This window comes from Acinonyx jubatus, chromosome E1, assembly GCF_027475565.1.
Source record: "Acinonyx jubatus isolate Ajub_Pintada_27869175 chromosome E1, VMU_Ajub_asm_v1.0, whole genome shotgun sequence".
NCBI lineage: Eukaryota > Metazoa > Chordata > Mammalia > Carnivora > Felidae > Acinonyx > Acinonyx jubatus.
This window is the reverse complement of record NC_069397.1, coordinates 2,716,320-2,735,891: the sequence shown is the minus strand read 5'-3', so window position 1 is coordinate 2,735,891 and position 19,572 is coordinate 2,716,320. Positions and strand designations below refer to the sequence as shown.

The 19,572-nt window shown below is 58.4% G+C and overlaps 1 protein-coding gene across 1 annotated transcript; it reads right to left on the bottom strand.

Annotated features, from left to right (window-relative positions):
- Window positions 1-7,223: 7,223 nt before the first annotated feature.
- Window positions 7,224-17,798, bottom strand: ALOX15B (arachidonate 15-lipoxygenase type B). Its single transcript, XM_027047360.2, has 14 exons — window positions 17,512-17,798; window positions 17,207-17,429; window positions 16,884-16,965; window positions 13,996-14,118; window positions 13,611-13,714; window positions 12,299-12,471; window positions 11,962-12,108; window positions 11,666-11,869; window positions 10,664-10,750; window positions 10,336-10,505; window positions 10,065-10,186; window positions 9,868-9,968; window positions 9,619-9,789; window positions 7,224-9,176 (listed from the first exon to the last, which is right to left on the bottom strand). Exons 1-14 carry the CDS (start codon window positions 17,656-17,658, stop codon window positions 8,997-8,999), a joined length of 2,034 nt encoding a protein of 677 aa, XP_026903161.1. The 5' UTR covers window positions 17,659-17,798; the 3' UTR covers window positions 7,224-8,996.
- Window positions 17,799-19,572: the final 1,774 nt, after the last annotated feature.

The following is a 19,572-nucleotide window of genomic DNA, read 5'->3' as shown; positions in this document are numbered from 1 at the left end:
CTCATGCTCAGAGGGCACGTCCTATCCACCCGAGGTCTGCTCTTAGGGCTTTCCATTTAATTCTAATAGTAACCTGTGGGACAGATGCTCTTGTAATCCCTGTTTTCAGATGAAGAAACAGGCACAGAGAGGCTAAGTGCCTTGCGTAAGGTCACACAGCAGGTTAAGAAGAGGCACCAGGAAGGCACTGCGAAATAGCGGTGCGTTTGGGCAGAAGGTGGGGGGCAGCGGATGAAGAAGCTCACAGAGATGTAGCTGAAGGTGAGGCCCGGAGCCCTCGGGCCCCAGGAGGGCCTCACCTCTCTACGGCCGCCCGGATCCAGAGCCCGCGGTCTGGGCAGTAGTCCCGGGCAGGATCCTGAACGTCTCGGCCAGCCAGCTGGTGGGGCGGGAGGAGGCAGTGGACGACGCCAGCCTCTGGCCCTTTGGCGATGGGCTCCAGACAGTCGGCCTGTTCCAGCAAAGTTGACCGTGACGGGCAGAGAGTCCCGCTGCTCAGGGCCACAGCTCAGCCCCGCCAGGCCCCCTCTTCCGACCACCGGGCTCCCGGGCCTCCCGGAGCTCCCGGACCCTGACCTGGCTGATGGGCTTTCCCGGCTCAAAGCGTGGGCCTGTGTGTCGAGGTGGAGGGTATGGCAGAAACAAGGAATGAGCAGCAAGGGACAAGAAGAGTCAGAGGTTAGATGAGGCAGCCACGGGGCCCCACAGCGCAAGGCACCGGGGGGGGGGGGGTCCTCCCTTCGTGTAGGAGACGTGTAGCCCCTGGGCAGCTGCCACACAGAGGCAGAAGGTCTCCATCACAGAGCGGGGTCAAAGCAGATGAGGGGCCAGCCGGTGTACCGGGAATGCAGTATCGCGCCCAGGTCTTGGCCAGGAGCCAGTCCTCAGCCGTGTCACTGGGTAGGAAGATGGGGCTGCCTGGGCCAGGTGTCTGAGAGAGCTGGAGGTGGGGGGAGGGTCACAGGGGAGGGTGGGCATCTGGCAGAAACTGGCTGCAGAGATGCAACCCGTTAGCCTGCGCACGGGGCCATATCACGTGGTCCGTTTCCTTAGTAGCTGTGTTTCCTCAGGAAAGTGAACTAACCTCTCTGTGACTCAGGTTCCTCGTCTATAAAGTGAGGTTGGTGACCCTCGCCCCTTTCTCCCTGGGTTGTTCTGATGATTAAATGGGTTAGTTCTGGTGAAATACTTACACGGCACATCGTAGGCGCTATAGGAGTGATTCCTATTCTGATTTGCTTCTAGTGCATCGGGAAAGGAAACGAGTTGGGAGGTGAATCGACCTAAGTCCCCCTTGTTGGCGGAGTCTGGTTGAGGGCTCCCTGTACGAGCCCAGAGTTGCCCAGATACCCAGTGGTGTGGGACAGAGACGGGGGAGAGTCTAGAAGGCTGGAAGGGAGTGTGTGGAGATGCCTTCCAGAAGGGGTTCTGTTTTTAACTGTTCGGAACATGGTCATACGGTCAAAGGTGCATGATTCAGTAGAGTCTATTTTTCTTTTTAATGTTTATTTTTGAGAGACAGAGGGAGAGCATGAGCAAGGGAGGGGCAGAGAGAGAATGGATCCAAAGCCCCGACGCGGGGCTCGAACCCACCAATCGTGAGATCATGAGCCGAGCTGACGTCGGACGCTTAACCGGCTGAGCCACCCAGGCGCCCCCAGTAGAGTCCATTTTGAACCCCATGTGAAGGTAGTTTGTTTCTCTGACACCGACTATCACAACCTTCCCATCAAGGTAGGGATCACGGGACGCCTGGGTGGCTCAGTCGGTTGAGCCTCCCACCTTGGCTCGGGTCATGATCTTGCGGTTGGTGGGTTCAAGCCCTGCGTCGGGCTCTGTGCTGACAGCTCGGAGCCTGCAGCCTGCTTCGGATTCTGTGTCTCCCTCCCTCTCTCGCTGCCCCTCCCCTGCTCACTCTGTCTCTCAAAAATAAACATTGAAAAACATGTTTTTTTTTTTTTTTTAAAAGAGACATAAGAGGACAAGATGGGAAAAACTAGGAAGAAAACCTAGTTAGATGAGGGGTGATGATTAGCACTTGGAACAGGAGCATTGGGAAGAAGGAATCTTTCGGTCACCGTGAGGGTAGGACGTGGCCCCTTTGTGCCCAGCCCTCCCAAGGCCCTGCCTTGCTGACCTGGATGGTGAGGGACAGCAGGAACCCGTCGATCTGGGCGGGGGGTGGGCAGCCAGGAACTGGGGCAATTTGTTAATGACACTGGGGTAGAGGCCCAAGAGGTTGGCATGGCCCACCGGGTACAGAGAACTTTCTGGGGGAGTGGAGGGGGAGGAAGAAGAGGGCTGACGGAGGGGACAGCCCTGTGCAGCTCTGGGGAGCTAGGAGGAGGGCGTGGTGGGGTGTTACTCTGAACCCCAAAGGATTTCACTTAAAGGAACCTTCCTCCCTGGAGCCAGTGGGGCACCCCAGCCCAGAGCCACCTTCTGGTTCCAAAGAAAGAGAGCCCTTTCACCGGAGCACTGGAGATGCTTCTGTGTGGTCAGGCCCAGGCTTCAAGAACAAACACCAGGGAGGTGAGCCCTGCTCAGGACAGTGCCTTGTGAAGCAGAACTTTCCTGGGGTTGAGGCACCGCTCATCCCAGTAGGGCCACAGGGGGGAGAGAGAGCTCTAGGGGGGCGCTCAGCAGACCAGCCGTAGGGCATCCTCCGTCACCAGGAACTGGCAGAGATCCTGGCAAAGTAGCAGGAGAGAACATTCCCCACTCGGCCCCACCCCCTCAGCCCTGGCAGGCACAGAAAAGGGCCCCTCCTTCCAGGAGTGAGCAGGAGGCTTTGGCTCAGAGAAGTTGCTGGGGAAGGAAGGGAGGAAGGGCAGCAAGGGCCGGGTGGAAGAGAGGGGGGTCAAGGGCGTTGGGAGTCTGAGCTTCTGAAGGCACCAGGGATGGAAGGAAGGGAGGCCGGACCCCTGGGCCCCTGACCTCCAGCTCAGCCTGCAGACTGGTCCCTGGGCTGGTCCAGCACAAGGGCCCCGTGGCATCCGTGATGGGTAAGTTCTTCGGGAAAACTGAAGTCGTTGGACCAGGATGGGGACGAGGCCATTCAGAAACCAGGAGGCAGAGGCGGTGTCCTGCCGCCCACGTTCAAACACACGCTGCAGAGAGCGGGTGTGGGCAGGGCCGCCCTGGTCCCCGGGGACCCAAGCCCCTGCCTCTGGCATCGCCACTACCCTGGGGACCCGGTTCGCCAGCTGCCTCCTAGCAGTCAACCCCTGCTGTTCCGTTTCTCCCACCCCAGCTGGTTGGATGACTGTCCTAGCGAGTGGTGCCTCCGAAGGAAGGGGATTGGAGGCTTGGGTTCTACGTGGGGAGCCCCTGAGTCCCCCCCAGCCCCGCCCATTCTGGGGTACAGCTCAAGTGCTCCTCGATGCGGGCCAGGACTGCGTGTGGGACTTGAGCGCAGTGTGAGAGAATCAGGATGAGGAAATCGGACCGCAGCACAGCCCGGCCTGCGGGTCCGTCCGTCCTGAGCGTCTGCTCTCTCGCCATGCCTCCAAGTCCAAGATTCACCGGGGCCCAGGTCCTGTGATGCTCCTTTTGCCCGTCTGCCCGGGCTCGCTGGGCTCACTGGCAGGTCCCAGGTCCTCGCCCGACCGCCTGCCATTGGGAGCGCAGCAGGAGACAGGTGGGCGGCTGGCACAGGTCTGAGAGGTACTGGGGCTGCCGGCAGGTGGTTCTGGGGAGACCCTGAGGCGCCTGTCCTCTGCGCAGGCGCGCACCGGCCCTTGGCCCTGGCTCCCCGCCTCCTCGCCGGATCTGGGTTTGCTTTTGGCTCCGGGACATTCCTTGTCCCCTCCTCCGAGGCGCCTCCTCCTCCTGCATCTGTCCCGTCCACTCCCAGCCCTGGAGGCCAGTGTCCGGGAAACACCCCCGTGTCTTCCCTTTCTCCATTTCTGCGTCTCCTGCCCGGGCGGGTCCTCAGCGCTTCCGCAGGTCGGTGAGGGTGGAATGCACGAGGTCTGCCTGGGGCCCCCCCCCAGGGTGGTGAGCAGAGGCCCCCTTCTCCCCCCGCCCCACCCCCCAGCCTTGCAGGGCTGCAGGCCGGAGCGCCCCGTGTGTGTGTGTGTGTGTGTGTGTGTGTGTGTGTGCGCGCGCGCGCGCGCGCACAAAGGCAGGGAGGAGGCTGGGCCCTCCCTCCAACCTGTCAAAGCCTAATTTCCAAATTGCAAACACGTTTCATGCAATCAGAGCGAACACAAGTCAGAGATTTAATTCAAGTCGGTGAGGCGGGCGCACTGGTTCTGAGGACCGTTGGGGAGCTGCGAGTTGAGCGTCATTTAGAGACGTGCCGTGCTGAATTGTGCCGCCCTTTGCAAGTGTTACCTGGTGTTTTGTTGGTTGGTTGTGTTACAGACTGAGGGTTTGTGGTAACCCTGCAACGAGCGAGTCCATCCATCCATGCCCTCTGCTCACCCCACATCTCTGTGCCACACTTTGGTCATTCTCGCGAGACGTGTACAGCGAAACCTTGGGTTGCGAGTACCTTGTTCTGCGAGGGTTCCACAAGACGAGCAAACCCGTCTGATAAGTTTCACCTTGATGAACGAGCGATGTCTTGCGATAAGGAGTAGCACGCGGTGCCACATGTCACATGATCACAACTGAGCCAATGGTTCTTGAAATTCTCTCAGAGATACAAGTGCCTTGGATGATAAGTGTGTTCCCAGACCAAGGCTCTACTGGGTTTCAAACGTTTTTAAACCTTTATTTATTTTCGAGAGAGAGAGAGCAGGGGAGGGACAGAGAGAGAGGAAGACAGAGAATCCGAAGCAAGCTCCAGGCTCTGAGCTGTCGGCACAGAGCCCGACCCGGGGCTCGAACCCACGAACTGCGAGATCGTGACCTGAGTCGAAGTCGGACGCCCAACCGACTGAGCCCCCCAGGTGCCCCTGGGTTTCAAACATTTTCATCACCCTGTTTGTTATGGTGATTTGTGATCAGTAATCTTTGCCATTGCTTTGGGATGGCTTGGGCTGCGCCCATATGAGACAGTGTGCTTGTTCTGACCACCCCACCGACCAGCCATTCTCCCTGTCTCTCTCTCTCTCCCTCCTGGCCTCCCTATTCCTTGCGACACAGAAAAATGGAAATTAGGCTAATTAATAATGACCGTGCAGTGGCCTCTAAGTGTTCAAGTGACGGGAAGAGTCGCTTGTCTCTCACTTTAAATCAAAAGCTAGAAACGATGAAGCTCGGTGAGGGAGGTGTGTTGAAAGTCGAGACAGGCCGAAAGCTTGGCCTCTTGTACCAAAATTAGCCAGGTTGTGAACACCAAGGAGAAGTTCTGGAAGGAAATAGAAAGTGCTTCTCCAGTGGACACAGGAAGGATGAGAGCAACAGCCTTATTGCCGATGGGGAGAAAGTTTGGGTGGTCCGGATGGAAGGTCACACCAGCCCCACCATTCCCTGAGGCCAAAACCCAATCCAGAGCAAGGCTCTAACTCTCTTCAATGCCATGAAGGCTGAGAGAGGTGAGGAAGCTGCAGAAGAAAAGCCTGAAGCTAGCAGGGGTTGGTTCAGGAGGTTTGAGGGAAGAAGCCGTCTCCACAATGTCAAAGTGCAAGGTCAGGCAACAGGTGCTGATGCAGAAGCTACAGCAGGTTCTCCAGAAGGTCGAGCCAAGAGAGTTCATGAAGGTGGCTCCCCTAAGCAATAGACTTCAAGGTTGACCACGCAGTGTTCTGTTCGACGAAGACGCCATCTAGAACTTTCAGAGCTGGTGAAGAGAAGTCAACGCCTGGCTTCAAAGCTTCAAAGGACCGGCTGACTCTCTCCTTAGGGGCTAATGCAGCTGGTGACTTCAAGGTGAAGTCAGTGCTCATTGGCCATTCCAGAAATCCCAGGGCCCTTCGGATGGTGCTAGCTCTACTCTGTCTGGGCTCTATCAGTGGAACGACTGAAAAACAGTTGTTACGCTGTTATATACTAGGGCTGGGTTGCTTCACACCCTTGACGACTCTGAATAGACCTCTAGTGACCTGTGAGATTGGATATCTTTTCACCTGTTGGTTAGACCTCCAGGTTTATGTTATGAGCTGTCTTTTTTTGACTTTCCTGTTATATGATTTGCCGTCTTTTCCACGAGCTTTTGTACAAGCTCTTTATATATCTCAGATATTTACTGTTGTTGGCAAATAGTTAACCCTCTTTGTCGTTTGCCTGTAATTGCTATGCCTGGAGGTGCCTCACCTCTGCATTGTCCCTCACCCATTCCATGCTAATGTCTTAGGGTGGCTGACATCTACCCATGCCTTTGTTCCTCTCCTTCTACCCACTCTACCCAGTCCTGGAACTGGGTGACTCACTCTACCCAGTCCTGGAACACTGGGCAGGGAGCAGCAGGGGTAAGCTGAGCTTCTGCACCACTTCTAGAACCTTCTGCCTTACCCTCCTTCCTTTTTTCTCTTTCCATGACTCCCTCATTCCCTTACTGGAAGGCTGGAGTCGGGGTGGTAAAGAGGGAGTAGTTCCTCCCACTCTGGCCAGCAAGCCCAACTAGGGTAAGGGTCTCCACAGCATGGCTTTGGGACCTGGATGCCCAGTGCTTTATTGTCCGTGAAGAAGTCCCCACCCTAGGCCAAGGGGACCACCCCTCTGAAGAGTTAACTGGATATTCCCTAGAAGTGAATGTTACCTGTAACAACCTTCTCTTCTCAAGGCTGGACAGCCAAGAGTTCAAGGACTAGAGGTGTGCATGTGAGCGATGAGGGGAGACAGAGACAGGGAGAAAGAGAGAGAGTGCCAGTGGGGCTCACAGGGCTGGGCAGCGGAGGTGGTGGGGGTTTCTCCAAAGAGGACTGGAGATTGCTTGGATTTCTACTACTGACCTGTGCTGGTTTCTCTAGTTTCTCCAGGAGATGATCGTTGCTCCCAAAAGACATAGATTGAAGAAAATACTGGTTTATTAACTGGAGCACAACTGCCTTCCAATTCAGTAGTCCATCCATCCATCCATCCATCCGTCCATCCATCCATCCGTCCATCCATCCACCCACCCACCCATCCATCCATCCATCCGTCCGTCCGTCCGTCCATCCATCCGTCCATCCATCCATCCATCCACCCACTCACTCATCCATCCATCCATCCGTCCGTCCGTCCGTCTGTCCATCCATCCATCCGTCCGTCCATCCGTCCACCCATCCACCCACCCATCCATCCATCCATCCATCTGTCCATCCATCCACCCACCCATCCATCCATCCATCCCATCATTCTTCCTTTTATCCACCATCAAGTAAATATTTGTTGGATATCTCTCATGTGTCAGCACAGCACTGGGCACCAGGCATATAAACTGAATGAGACCCAGCTCCTGCCTTCAAGAAACTCATGGTCTAGTTGGGGAGACACACAGGTAAATGAAAAGGGGCACAGAAGGGTGTTAGGACTCACTTGTGTATTAACTCCTCCGTTCAACACCTACTTACTGAGCACCTGCGGTATGCCAGACACTGTGGTGGGCACTTGTGAACCCGGTCCTCGTGAGCTCACAGTCTAGTGATAAAGGGCAGGATGGGGCTCATGTCTTCTGGAACATGCCTCCCAGGTAGCCTCAAGGGCGAGAGAAGGACGGGGGAGGCACACCAGTGTTTAACAGCCTCATCTAGGACGTGAAATACGTTGCTTCCTCCACAGTCCATTGGCCAGAATGGGTCATATCGCCCCAACCTGAGATATTTAATGAGCCCAAACTCTTTCTGCCACAGCAACTATTAGTTTCTGCCACTCCAAGTTCAGTCAGACATGCCCTTCCAATTCCTTCCATGGAATTGGAATATCGAGGCCAATAATTCAAGGGCGGAAAGTGGCAGGAGCTTGGCCATTCCATTGGTTCCTGTGCCCAGAGCTTCCTGGGTTTGCAGTCCTTCCTGAGGACCGTATTTAATTGTTTTTAACGCCTCGAGACAGTTTCTTTTCCATACACTTTTTTCTTTAATTGATCATCAGGAATTGTTTTCTGTTGCTTGAAGCCAAAAAGCTTAACAGCTATATGCCCCTGACTCATTTGTGTTGCACAATCCCAACAGAGGGCGGACAGTTCAGGAGCCACGTGCTGGCACTTTCTGAAGCACCGCTCTGTCTCAACAGCTGCGCTTAGGCAGTGATTTGAATATATGTTGCATTTTGTCCACGCGGATTTCTAAAGGCAAGTGAACCCGAAGCACTAATAACCTCCAACAGGAGACAGAGATGGGAATCATTCGGTCGGTTCAAAGGGACACATCGATTTGGAAGGCTCATTGATTTGGAGCAAGAAAAAAGAAACGCAGATGACAGAATGCCCAGGGAACGCCAGAAGCCCGTCACCGAGGATTGAATCTAGAAGGCAACGTGATTCTCTGGAAGTGGAACCCTGCTTTGGAAGAGGCAAGCTTTTCGCCCGACCTGGAAGCAGGGTTTTAAGAAAGGGTACATGGGCACAGCCTGCCCGTCCCCAGACACTTGTCTGCCCTGTTTCTGGGGGCCCCTTTTTAGTGGGTTGTTCGTTTTAAAGCTGCGGCCAGAGGTCACTATCAACCTCTCGGGCAGTTTCTCGACCTGCCTGTCCTTCTGCTGCTGGACAGGCTATAGGAGGCTGCCCTGTGTCAGGTGACCATTAGGTCCGCTCAGCTGTGGTGGGTGGGGTCAGGGGCAGGATTATATCCCCCCCCCCGCCCCACGATATAATAATATAATGCAAAAATGCAAAGCAAAACAAAGTCCTAAAACCCTTTCAGGGGGCTGTGGGCATTTTGAGGTTTGGAGTCTTCAAAAGGCGTGGTGGTGAGTCCCATGAGGTCCTGTTCTCTGGGGGGAGGGGGGAGGGGGGAGGGGCTGTTTCTCTGTTTTGTTTCTGTTGTTTTCTCGGGTGTGGGGTGAGTTACACGTGGCTTGGTCGTCCCAGGAGAGGCATACGTGGGGCCTGGCTATCGGGGGGGGGGGCGGTTAGATCAATGGGGTCACAGGGATGTCACACGGGGCCCTGTTCTTCAGGGGATTTAGATGGAGACGCTGTTCTCGATGAGCGGAGGGTCCAGGTAGGTGTAGGGCAGGGCCAGCTCCTTGTTCCGTTTCTGGATATCCTTCGAGATCTGGGCCAGGCGGCTCTGGAAGGCGGCGATGCTCCGCCGGGGGGCCTCCTCGATGAAGTGCTCCTCCGGGTAGGTGCCCAGGGGCCGCTGGGAGGCAACGGCAAGGTCAGATGTAGGGGCTGCTTAGCAGCTGTGACCCGCCTTGGCCCTCCACCCTGGGGACCTGGAAGAAGCCTCCCACAGAGCCTCACCTCTGCCCCTCCCTCCAAACAGTTGAGGACCGCCACGGGTAGCTCTTAGGGACCGGGCTAAAAGCTCACGTCGGAGTTTTAAAGGGGGTGCCGCGACCTCCCACCCCAGCATGGTCACCTTGCAGCTCAGGGTGACTCTGGATCAACTCGTTCGATCATTTGCCCCTCCTCATGAGATGTCCCATGCTCATGTGCCCCCCTGGGAAGGTTCCGTGTGGTGAAGGGACCCCGCTCCTTGATGGCAGTGTGGGGTCTGGGCCGGGGCGGTGAGGAGGGGAACAATATCCGCTCGCATCCCCCAGAGCGGACCTGGCCTGGCCCCCCGGCCCCACACTCACTCGGTCTCCAGGCTCCTTGCTCAACAACCAGAGGGTGACGATGATATCACACGTGGCATTGACCGCTGGGAGGGTAGCTATGAACCCCTCTGGCTCTGTCTGGCCTTTGGAGGTGGGCGGGGGCAGCTGCATGGTGGGAGGTAGGTTGGGCATCCAGATGGAGGAGTCAAACTGCAGGGAGAGAAGGCAACGTGAGTCCCCGGAGCCTGGCCCCCTCCATCCCCCCACCCTGGCACTGCCCCATCTCACCTGCCCTGCACTAACAGCATAGTGCTTGGCAGAGCAATTGAAGATCACCATGGTGGCATAGTGCACCAGGGATTCCCGGGTGTCCAGCGAGGAGGGCACCCCTGCGGGAAGACGCGGGTGGACGTGGGGCTACCGGGGTCCTCAGGGCCACACCGCAGGTGCCTGAGGGTGGGGCCCGAGGGCCGTGGTCTCTGTACCTGAGTCCTCTCGGCCCAGGAAGCCCTCAGAGAAGATCTCCCGCACCCAGGCCTGGAGTTCACTGTCGTCACGCACGGATGTGTCACTCGGGTAGTAGATGCTGACTATTTCGGAGACAAAGCTGCAAGGTGCACTGGGTTCAGGCCCCACTTTTGACCTTGACCCTCTCTGAGGAGCAACCGCTATTCAGTGTCATTGACGTCCGGCCCTGCTCCTTGTCGGGAGCCTCCCTGCGCCCTCCCCCGACCTCCAGCTCTCTGGCCCCCTCACCTCTCCACCGCACCCCAGATCTGCAGCCCATCATCCCGGTAGTAGTAGCCCGGGATGTCTTCCACTCCTCGGGCCCGGATATCCTCAGGCAGGCACAGGGCGGTATAGCTCAGTTCCTCCATGCGCCTCTGTATCAGCTCAGAGAAGCCTCCGAGGCCGATGCCTGTGGACTGGGAGACAGGACTTGTGGGTGCCAGAGCCCTGGACCCAGAAGCATGCGGTAGCCCCGGTGGGAGAGACAGCCCCCCCCCCACTTCCCCCACCCCGGGGCCTCAGCTTCTCCAAATGGCAGGCATCTCCCCTGTACCCTCCCTCAGGAAGTTCTTACCCTTTCCACCACCTGGCCCAGGGCGATGAGCAGCTCGCGGGCAAGTGTGTTGATGTGAAGGGTGTAGCGAGTATGTGGGATCAACAGCTGGAGGGATGGGAGAAGAGAGAGGTGGGGGAGGCCTGGCTCCCTCTGGCCTCAGACCACCCTCTGGAAAGAGATGATGGGGACCAGAGGGGCGGCCTGGGACGGGGATCAGGGCTCCAGACCTAGGACCAGGGGCTGGGCTCCACCGGCGTCTTGTGCTGTGACCTGGGCCTGGCACCTTGCTCTCTCTGGCCTGGATGAACATTACAAGCCCCCCAGCTCTGGCATTCTGTGATTTCCTAGTCCCTGGGCTGGCGGCGCGCCATGGAAACCAGGACGTGTGGCGCAAACTGGAACCATCTCGCAGGGCACCGGGCCCTGGGAGCTGCAGATCGGAAAGAGTCAGCGTGGACTGAAGCGGATAGAGAAGGGCCTGCGTCTGGGACCGAGGAGACTAAGCAAGAGACAGAGAATCCAAAAAGCCATGGGGAATATTCGTGGCCTTCAGAGAAGGCCTCGGGTCCCTGGGGAAAAGCAATCTGGGCCACCTGAAGGCTTAGCAGAGCCCAGGGGACCTACAGAGCCCACCTTCGAGACACAGGTTCCCCTCCCAGGGCTCCCTCACCCCTGCCGCCATCTGCAGAAAACCCGTGGGTCTCTCAAGGCCAAGTTCACACTTTGGCATCTGCCAGCCCCAGGTCTCTCCTAAAACTGGGCTTCTGCATGGCAGCTGGCTGTGAGCTGCTCTCCTCTAAGAAGGGGCACTCTCTGGGGTACAGCTGGCTCTCACGTGCAGTTTCCTCCGTCACCCCTGTCCCCCTCCCCCTCCCCCAGGCTCCCGCCGTGGGAAAGCAGGCTCGCAGGGGCTGGGCGCTGCACCCCCAGCCTGGAAGGACAGAGCCACATGGGGACAGGCGGAGGAGAGCCGCGAGGGACGGGGACCTGCAGGCCTAGGGCACGGTCCGGGCCACCGACCTTGAAGAGCGGGTGGCAGTGGGGCAGCTGGCGCAGCGTGGCCATGGTGAAAACCTCAGAGAGCAGGTGCGCTTGCAGCAGGTGCGTGAGGGCCTCGTGCACAGAGAACTCCGAGTTTCGCACCCACGTCTTGGCCAGCAGCCAGTCCCACTTGCTGTCGCTGGGCAGGAAGATGGGGCTGGTGGGTCCAGGGGTCTGGCTGAGCTGTAGGAGAAGCCGGTGTGGGCAGAGGAGGCCACGGGGTGCCTGCCGACTGCTCCGTCCAGCCCCCTCCCTCCCCCTGCCCCCCTGCCCACCTGGATGGCCAGAGGCAGCAAAGGCCCGCCCCCGGGCCTCTGGTACAACAGCGTCATCGGGGCTGCTGAGAACTGAGGCTTCCCGTTGATGACGTTGGTGCGGACGCCAGAGAGGATGGCGTGATCCACCAGGAACAGGGAGCCCCTCTGCGGGAGACAGAAGGGGAGCAGGGGTTGCCGGCTGGCTTTCTGAAGGATGCAGGGGTGGCGGTGCCGGGAGAGGATGGGCGAGGGGAGAGGAGTGTGCCCGGAGAGGGCGCTCCAGGCACGCAGCCCTTAGGAACGCTGAGCCTCCAGCAGGGGGCGGTGTGCAGAGCCTGGACGCGGGGCCCCTCACCTCCAGTTCAGCCTGCAGACTGGCCCCGGGGCCCAACACGGGGGCCACCATGTCATCGGTGACGGGGAAGTTCTCTGGGAGGGAGCGGCAGCGGCGGATCAGGACAGGGTTGAGGCCGTTGAGGAACTGGGAGGCGAAGAAGGCGTCCTCCTGCCAGTGCTCATACACGTACTCTGTGGGGGTGGGGAAGAGGGGACTAGGTCAAGGTCACCTTCAAGGCGGAGCTGTTCCGGGGCCATCCGGGGTTCCCTTTGCTTCTCTATACCTTCTTCGGGGCGACCTCTCAGCCCTCGGCTTCAGCCACTGCTGTTGGCCAAGCAGCGAATCCCGGTCCCCAGCGCACCTGTCCCACCATCTACCCGATAGCCCAAGGCCGGGACTCAGCAGCCTTAAACGCAGCACATCTGGGACCCACCGCGGGCTCCTGCTCTGGCCCAGCCCCTCCTGTCACCTGACATCTGGGGAACAGCACCCCCATCCAGCTGGCTGCTGTGGCAGAGCCGGGGGGGGGGGCTCTCTCTGCCGCTCCCGCTCCCTCCTGGGTAGGTCTGGCCCCCCCTGGTCCACTCCACCTCTGCTGTCACTGCCTTGCAGAGGTCACCATCCTGTGATGACCATTTCTTTTTTATTTCTTTTTTACATGTTTATTTATTCAGGAGAGAGAATGCACGCAGGGGAGGGGCAGAGCGGGAGAGAGAGAGAGAATCCCAAGCAGGCTCTGAGCTGACAGCAGAGAGCCTGACGTGGGGCTTGAACCCACACGCCATGAGATCAGGACCTGAGCTGAAGTCGGACGCTCAACCGACTGAGCCCCCCAGGCGCCCCCCTCAAACACCATTCTTGGTTCCGCCGACACCCCCTCAGCTTGGAGGCCTCGGCATAAAAGTCCCCTCCTTGGGAGAGCTTTACAGGACACCCCCTAGACGAGGCGGGTCCTCCTTTGATGTACTCTCGCCGGAGCCAACGAACTGATTTCACAAGTAAAGCTCCTTATTTTGATTTTGAGCCTCATGTCCACTCGCCAGCTCAAATGGGAGCCTTGTGGGGACAAAGAGACTGTCCGCAGCCCCTAACTCAGTGTCTGATGGGTACTTGTCCAACAAACACGGCTGGACTGAGAGGCATTAGAAGGTTAGGGACGCCCCCATCTACACTCTCCTTTGTATCTGTGGAGAAGGTAAGGTCTAGCGAGGGACAGGGCCCCTGCCCAGGGTCACACGGTGACTCGGCGCTCAGTTTTCTGAGGCTCCGGATGGCTACGAGAGCGGATGTCTCAGGGAAGAAGTCAGGAGCCCCAGCCCACGTTCCTCACCAGCGGCCGGGGACTTATGGAAGTTGAACATCCTTTTCATCTCGTGCAGACTTTTCCAGGGCCCCTTGCGGCACAGCAGGCCCTTGAGTGTCATCTCTGTAAACCTGTCAGAGGATGTCAAGGGTGGGCGGGGGGCAAGGGGCCCCGGGAGACCCTCCCCTGGCAGCTGGCCTTATCCTTTCTGGAATCTTGAAGCAGCCGCCGGGGCCCGAAGTAGCCACTACCCCTGACGGAGGGAGGCATTGTCCCGGGAGGATGGGTGGCGGGCAGAGGCTATGCCCCGGGTAGGGCTGTGTGACCCGCATCCTTGATGGTGGGAGAGGATGGAAGGCAAGGGTCCTAGGGCATCTGAGGCCCAGGGTCAGGAGAGGGTGGGCCTTCTTACCCAGAGCCAGCTTTCAGGTAGAAGTGGACGTTCTTGGTTACAGAGTATTTGATGTTGAGATCTAGGTCCTTCACAGTCTTCTCGTCCAGGCATCGAGGCCAGCCTGGGCGGTAAGTCTTCCATCTGGAGGGAAGAGCAAGAAGGCAGTCACCGAGAAGCCTCGGGGAACCCGCTGACAAGGGCAAAGGGAGAGGTAGGCCCTCGGAGGCCCTGGGCAGAGCCAGCGCCCTTCTACAAGCAAGGGTGTTCCTCGCTCTGCCCTTGCCTGACAGCCACAAGGCTTCGGGGGAGCCACTGTGTTCCCTCAGTGAGACTTCTCCCCTGGCCACAGCTGACCGGGGCAGGGCTGGGCACTTAACCAGAGGTAGGCCAAGCAAAGTCCTTCCGGGGGAAGTAGGGATGGGGGCTGTTAAAAGAGAGACATCGGGGTGCGCCTGGGTGGCTCAGTCGGTTGAGCCTCCGACTTCGGCTCAGGTCATGATCTCACGGTCCGTGAGTTCGAGCCCCGCGTCAGGCTCTGTGCTGACAGCTCGGAGCCCGGAGCCTGCTTCGGATTCTGGGTCTCCCGCTCTCTCTGCCCCTCCCCTGCTCAAGTTCTGTCTCTCTCTGTCTCCCAAAAATGAATAAACATTAAAGGGAGAGAGAGAGAGAGAGACATCAGGTTCAAAATGGAGTCACTCATGCTAAGCCCTCGTCGACAAACCAAGACTCAGCACCTAATCTATTTGCAATTTCAGCCTCTCCCAGGTATGTGACCTTGAACCAGTCAATCTGGAATTACCTGGTTAGCATCCGTAAGGTAATCTGCCTGATAGATTCCCACCTTTCCCCAAAGGAAGGTGACCTTGCCTGAACCAATCTGCTCTTTGCTAGAAACTTCCTTTTTCTGCTCCGCATCTGCCTATGAAGTAAGCCTTCCATTTGGCAGGGCTCCTCAGAGCTCCCTTCTATCTGCTGGGTGGGATGCCGCCTGATTCGTGCATCGCCGAATAAAAACGTACTCGGTTGAATGTTGTTTCTTAACAACCCCCAGAGAGGCTGTGTCTCTCTCTGGGTATCTGGACTAGCGCGTGTACACATGGGGACTCTTACTTGGGGCCATTTTCCGCTGTGTGGACTGGGACCCACAGAAAGCTGTTCTGCAGAGAGACAGAAAAGTAAAGCATCTAGACCGCTGGAGACAGGGAGGGAATGACCTTGGCTTCTGGCCTGTGAGATCTGACTACACGTCCAGCACTTTGGCGCCCTCTTGACACAGGCCGTTTCTTCCTGTCTGCTTGCTAACCTGGCCTCGTGCTTGTGCCCACAGAATCTCTGACTTACAGAGACGCATCTCACAGAGGGAGGCCATCGTGAAGAAGGAGTTCAAGAAGGCATCCCATGGAGAGACACTCTGCCTCCCAGAGCTTGGGGGAGCCCAGAAACTCACTCTGCCCTGGACTACGGCAGGTCGAGTCGAGCTAGCACAACACGGCCTGAAGCCCTTTGGGCGAAATGGTAAGATCGCATCCCGGCAGAGCTGACGACCCCCAGCCAGTCTTTCCTCCTCTCAATCAATCATTGCCTTTGGCTCTGAACTTTCAACTTCAAAGAGCAAGTTGTCGTTAAAGCACCCTGCTACCAGGTGGTGGCTGAACCCTACTCCTCCGGGATCCACCCAGAGATCTTGGTGAAACGCAGATTCTGACTTAGTAGGTCTGCAGTGGGTGGGCCCGAGAGGCCGCGTTTCTAACAAGTTCCCAGGTCACGCTGACGGTCACCTGAGGCCACGCTTTCGATCCTGAGGGTCTAGACAATTGCAGCACAGGCGGCTGAGGGCCAACGGTAATGGCACACGTTTGTGCAAGGCTTGGCACTTGAGAGAGAGGGAGGGAGAGAGAGAGAGACAGAATCCCAAGCAGGCTCTGCAAGGTCAGCGCGGAGCCCGATTCGGGGCTTGAACTCACAAAGAACCGCAAGATGGTGACTGAGCCGAAATCAAGAGTCTGACAGTCAACTGACTGAGCCACCCAGGTGTCCCCACTAGGTGTGTTCTTAACCGTGTTCTCATTTATTCTTGCTAATAACACACATCAGGTTGGTATTCTTCACTTCTTTGGCAGAAGAAAATAAAGATCGTAAAGGTGAAGTGATGCCTAAGGGGTCACAGCTCCCCTCCGTGGGGCCCAGACTAGCCCTAGGTCTTTGTTTTGGCACAAGGGAAGAAAGCCACCCCACAGACAGGAACCAAATGAGCCTGCGTGTGTCGTTTCTCCAGAGACCGGCTCAAAAGCCGGCAGGCCCAGACTGCACACAGCAGCCCCCAGCGGGGGCTGAGTTGGCCAGACCACCACCTTTTGAAAACCCGCCCCTTGAGCACAGTCCCTGGCCTTCTGCCTTGGGGATCCTCACCCGTAGCCCCAGGTCCCTTGCAACCTGTACGGCCGCCCCACCGCCGGGGCGGCTTCTGGGACCCCAGCTCTCCCGGCTGAGCCCAGAGCAGAGACAGGGACCTCGGTTCACCTACCCCGCGAGGTGAGTTTCTTGGGCCTTGGGGTGGTGCATTTCTGGTCCTGCCCAGATTTCGAGGAAGGAGGATGTAAGAAAAAGCCCCAGGGCAAGGAAGGCACCAGCAAGGGTGAGGCATTTCCAGCAGTGGTTTTCAGACTTCGCTGGGCACCAGAGTCCTCTGGAAGGCTTGTTAAAACAGCATTGCCGTCCCCACCCCCAGTATCTGATTCAGTGTCCGAAGGTGCCAGGGAATTCGTGTTTCGAACAAGCTCCCACAGGATGCTGATGTCAACGGAGAGGACTGGCAGGGACTTGGCCAGGCTGCCCTGCATCCTTTGAGCGATGCCCGCCCTCCGCGCCCTTGCCCCACTCCCACCCCGCAGGAGCCCCTTCCTCACTGGTAGGAGTCCTGCCTGGCCTGCAGCTCTTCCCTGCGTTGCTGCTGGAGGACGGGGTGATCGTCTGCCCAGGAGACCTTGCCTGTGAGGGCACAGGAAGGGGTGAGGAGGGCAGAGACCCGCCCCCCCCCTCTGGACCCAGCTGCTCTGGCCTCCACTCCAGCCACCCTCGATCAGGTCACCTGCCCCCACACCGGGCTGCTACCCCCTCAACCTCCCCAGTGGCCACACCAGCTTCCCCGTCCGCTCCCCTCGCCTTTCCCGACCACCGGAAGCTCGCTCTTCCCCGCCCGCCGCGGCCTCCCCAGCGCCGCCCTGCCCACCCGCCCCCTCGCGCAGCGTCAGGATCCCGGAGCCCTCCATCCACTGGTAGCAGGGGAAGCGGAGGGGGGCGCCCTGCGGCGGCGTGAGCTGCAGCCAGTTGCAGAACCAGGCGTCCCGGGCCAGCGGCCCCACCGGGCTGGGCAGCAGCAGGGGGGCCTTGTGCAATCGCAGCAGCAGCACCCGGCCCACGTCCTGGGGCGACGCCACCCGGAAGTCCTCCACCTGGAGGGGAGAGATTTAGTAACCCGCAGGCCGGTCCCCGGCTCCCCGCTCCGCCATCACCCCTGCCCCGCCAGGCACTCACTGCGCCCTTGCTGAACTCCTTGCCGAAATGGTCCAGGGGCAGTGGGGGGGTCTCCCCCAGGGTCCCCACGATGCTGACAGCTATTCTGTTCCACGTGCCAGCCCCGATGGCCTCCCCCGTGGACACTCTCACCCCGTACTCGGCCATGGTGCCAGCCCGAGTCTGGATGTCTACTGCCGGTCGGTGAGACCTAAAATCCTGGCGGCACCTCCAGGGGCACGCCTTGCCCCACCCCGCCAGGCCCGGGTCAGCCAATCCTCCTCCATCCGTCCAGGTCACCCAGGCAGGGTGCTCACAGAGCCGCCCCAAAAGCAGGACCCAGCTCTGGGCAGAAAGGGGCGGGGCTGGGAGGCTGGAGGTGAGCGGTGCAGGGGGGCTGCGGAGGGGTGCACGGGGGAGGAGTGGGGGGGCTCTGCCGTGCTGGGCCGAGAAGGCATTGGGCGTCCCGAGGCCTGGGTAACCGGACAGGGTCAGAAAGAGTCGGTGTCCAGTGGGGGTCAGAGATACATTTGCCCCCCCCCCCCCGCTTTGTTTCTTTGCCTTCTTAGCCCTTAAAAGCCTCCGCAGGCCCACCCCACCCCCCACTTTCTTGGACTACTGTCATTATTTTATTGCAGTCAGTAAATAATTTTGAGAGCCAGCTCTGTGCCGGGCACTACGACCTTAGGCGCTGTGAATACCCCCCAGCCAAGACCCAGTCTTAGCCTCCTTGGAGGTTAAAAAAAAATCCAACGTGAGAGGGGCGCCTGGGTGGCTCAGTCGGCTGAGGGTCCCACTCGGGCTCTGGTCATGAACTCACAGTTTGTGGGTTGGAGCCCCACCTCGGGCTCTGTCCCCTGCTCTCTCTCTCTCTCTCTCTCTCTCTCTCAAAAATAAACACACATTTAAAAAATCATTTAAAAAACCAAGTGTGAGAGAAAATAGAATAAGGGAACGAGGCAGGAATGCAGTGAAGGAGGGACAGAGCGATTGGGGCGGGGAGGTCGATGGGGGCGGGGAGGTCTAGGTTTGGATTGTGGGGCGGGGGTTAACAGATTTGGGAGTTCTGGCCTGGAAATGCCGTCTGACATGCCCGTCAGACATCCAAGTGGAGCGGGCAGCTCAGGGCTAGACTCTGCACCTGAGCATCAATCGGCACACAAGTGTCACAGAGGCCCCGAGGCAGGGGACATAGCTGGAGGAAAGGGAAAGGGAGCAGGCTGCATCTGTCAGTTCTCTGACACCTGGAGCTCATGCAACAGAGGCCCAGGGAGGCTCAGTCAGCAAGGGACCCAGAGGACCCAGAGTGGGTGTCTCCTGGAAGCCAAGAGACTAGAAGCCAAGAGGTTGGCCGAAGCTAAGAGCTGCGTGGGAGGAAGACAGAAGTGATTACTTCCCGGGTCTGTCAACAAGGACACCTCTGAGTCTGGGCCACGAGCTGATGAGCGCGACGAAGGCTACCAGCCGGGTTCCGGGTGACCGAAGCCTGGCTGGCACGTGACCCAATCCCACCGTCACAAGAGCTGTTCTGTGGCGGCATGCGGGTGGGAGCCCTTGAAGTGTGAAGTTGACCCGGAATAGAATTCCACGTCCCTTTATCTCCACCCTCCCGAAACCCCGCTACGTGCCCAGGTTAAGGCGTAATAAACCTACGAGGACAAGAGCATGCACAAGCGTGAGAGTGCGGAGTTTGAGCCTCCCCACCTCAAAATCCCCTGAGGTCTTAGGAATCGGGAGACGGGTGCTCTGAGAGTGGCAGGTAGGTGACACTGAAAACAGATTGATGGGACAGAACAGTTTCTCAGACGCAATCAGGACCCTTCCTCCTCCCCCCAGATACCCTCCTACACCTGACACGGCCAGCGGGAGGAGACAGTGGGAGATTTCTTTTCGGGAGAGGTGGATCTCGGGGGAATCTGGACGTGGGGACACCAGCTAGAGCTGAGGGTGGGACACGAAACTTAAAGTTGGAGAGTGGGGTGAAAGACCACACACGGAGCAGCCCCTTTCCTTGCTTGGATCCAAGTATGTTGGCAGGTTAATATACTGGACTCCCGAACCCTCCCCTCCAGTCAAGACTGG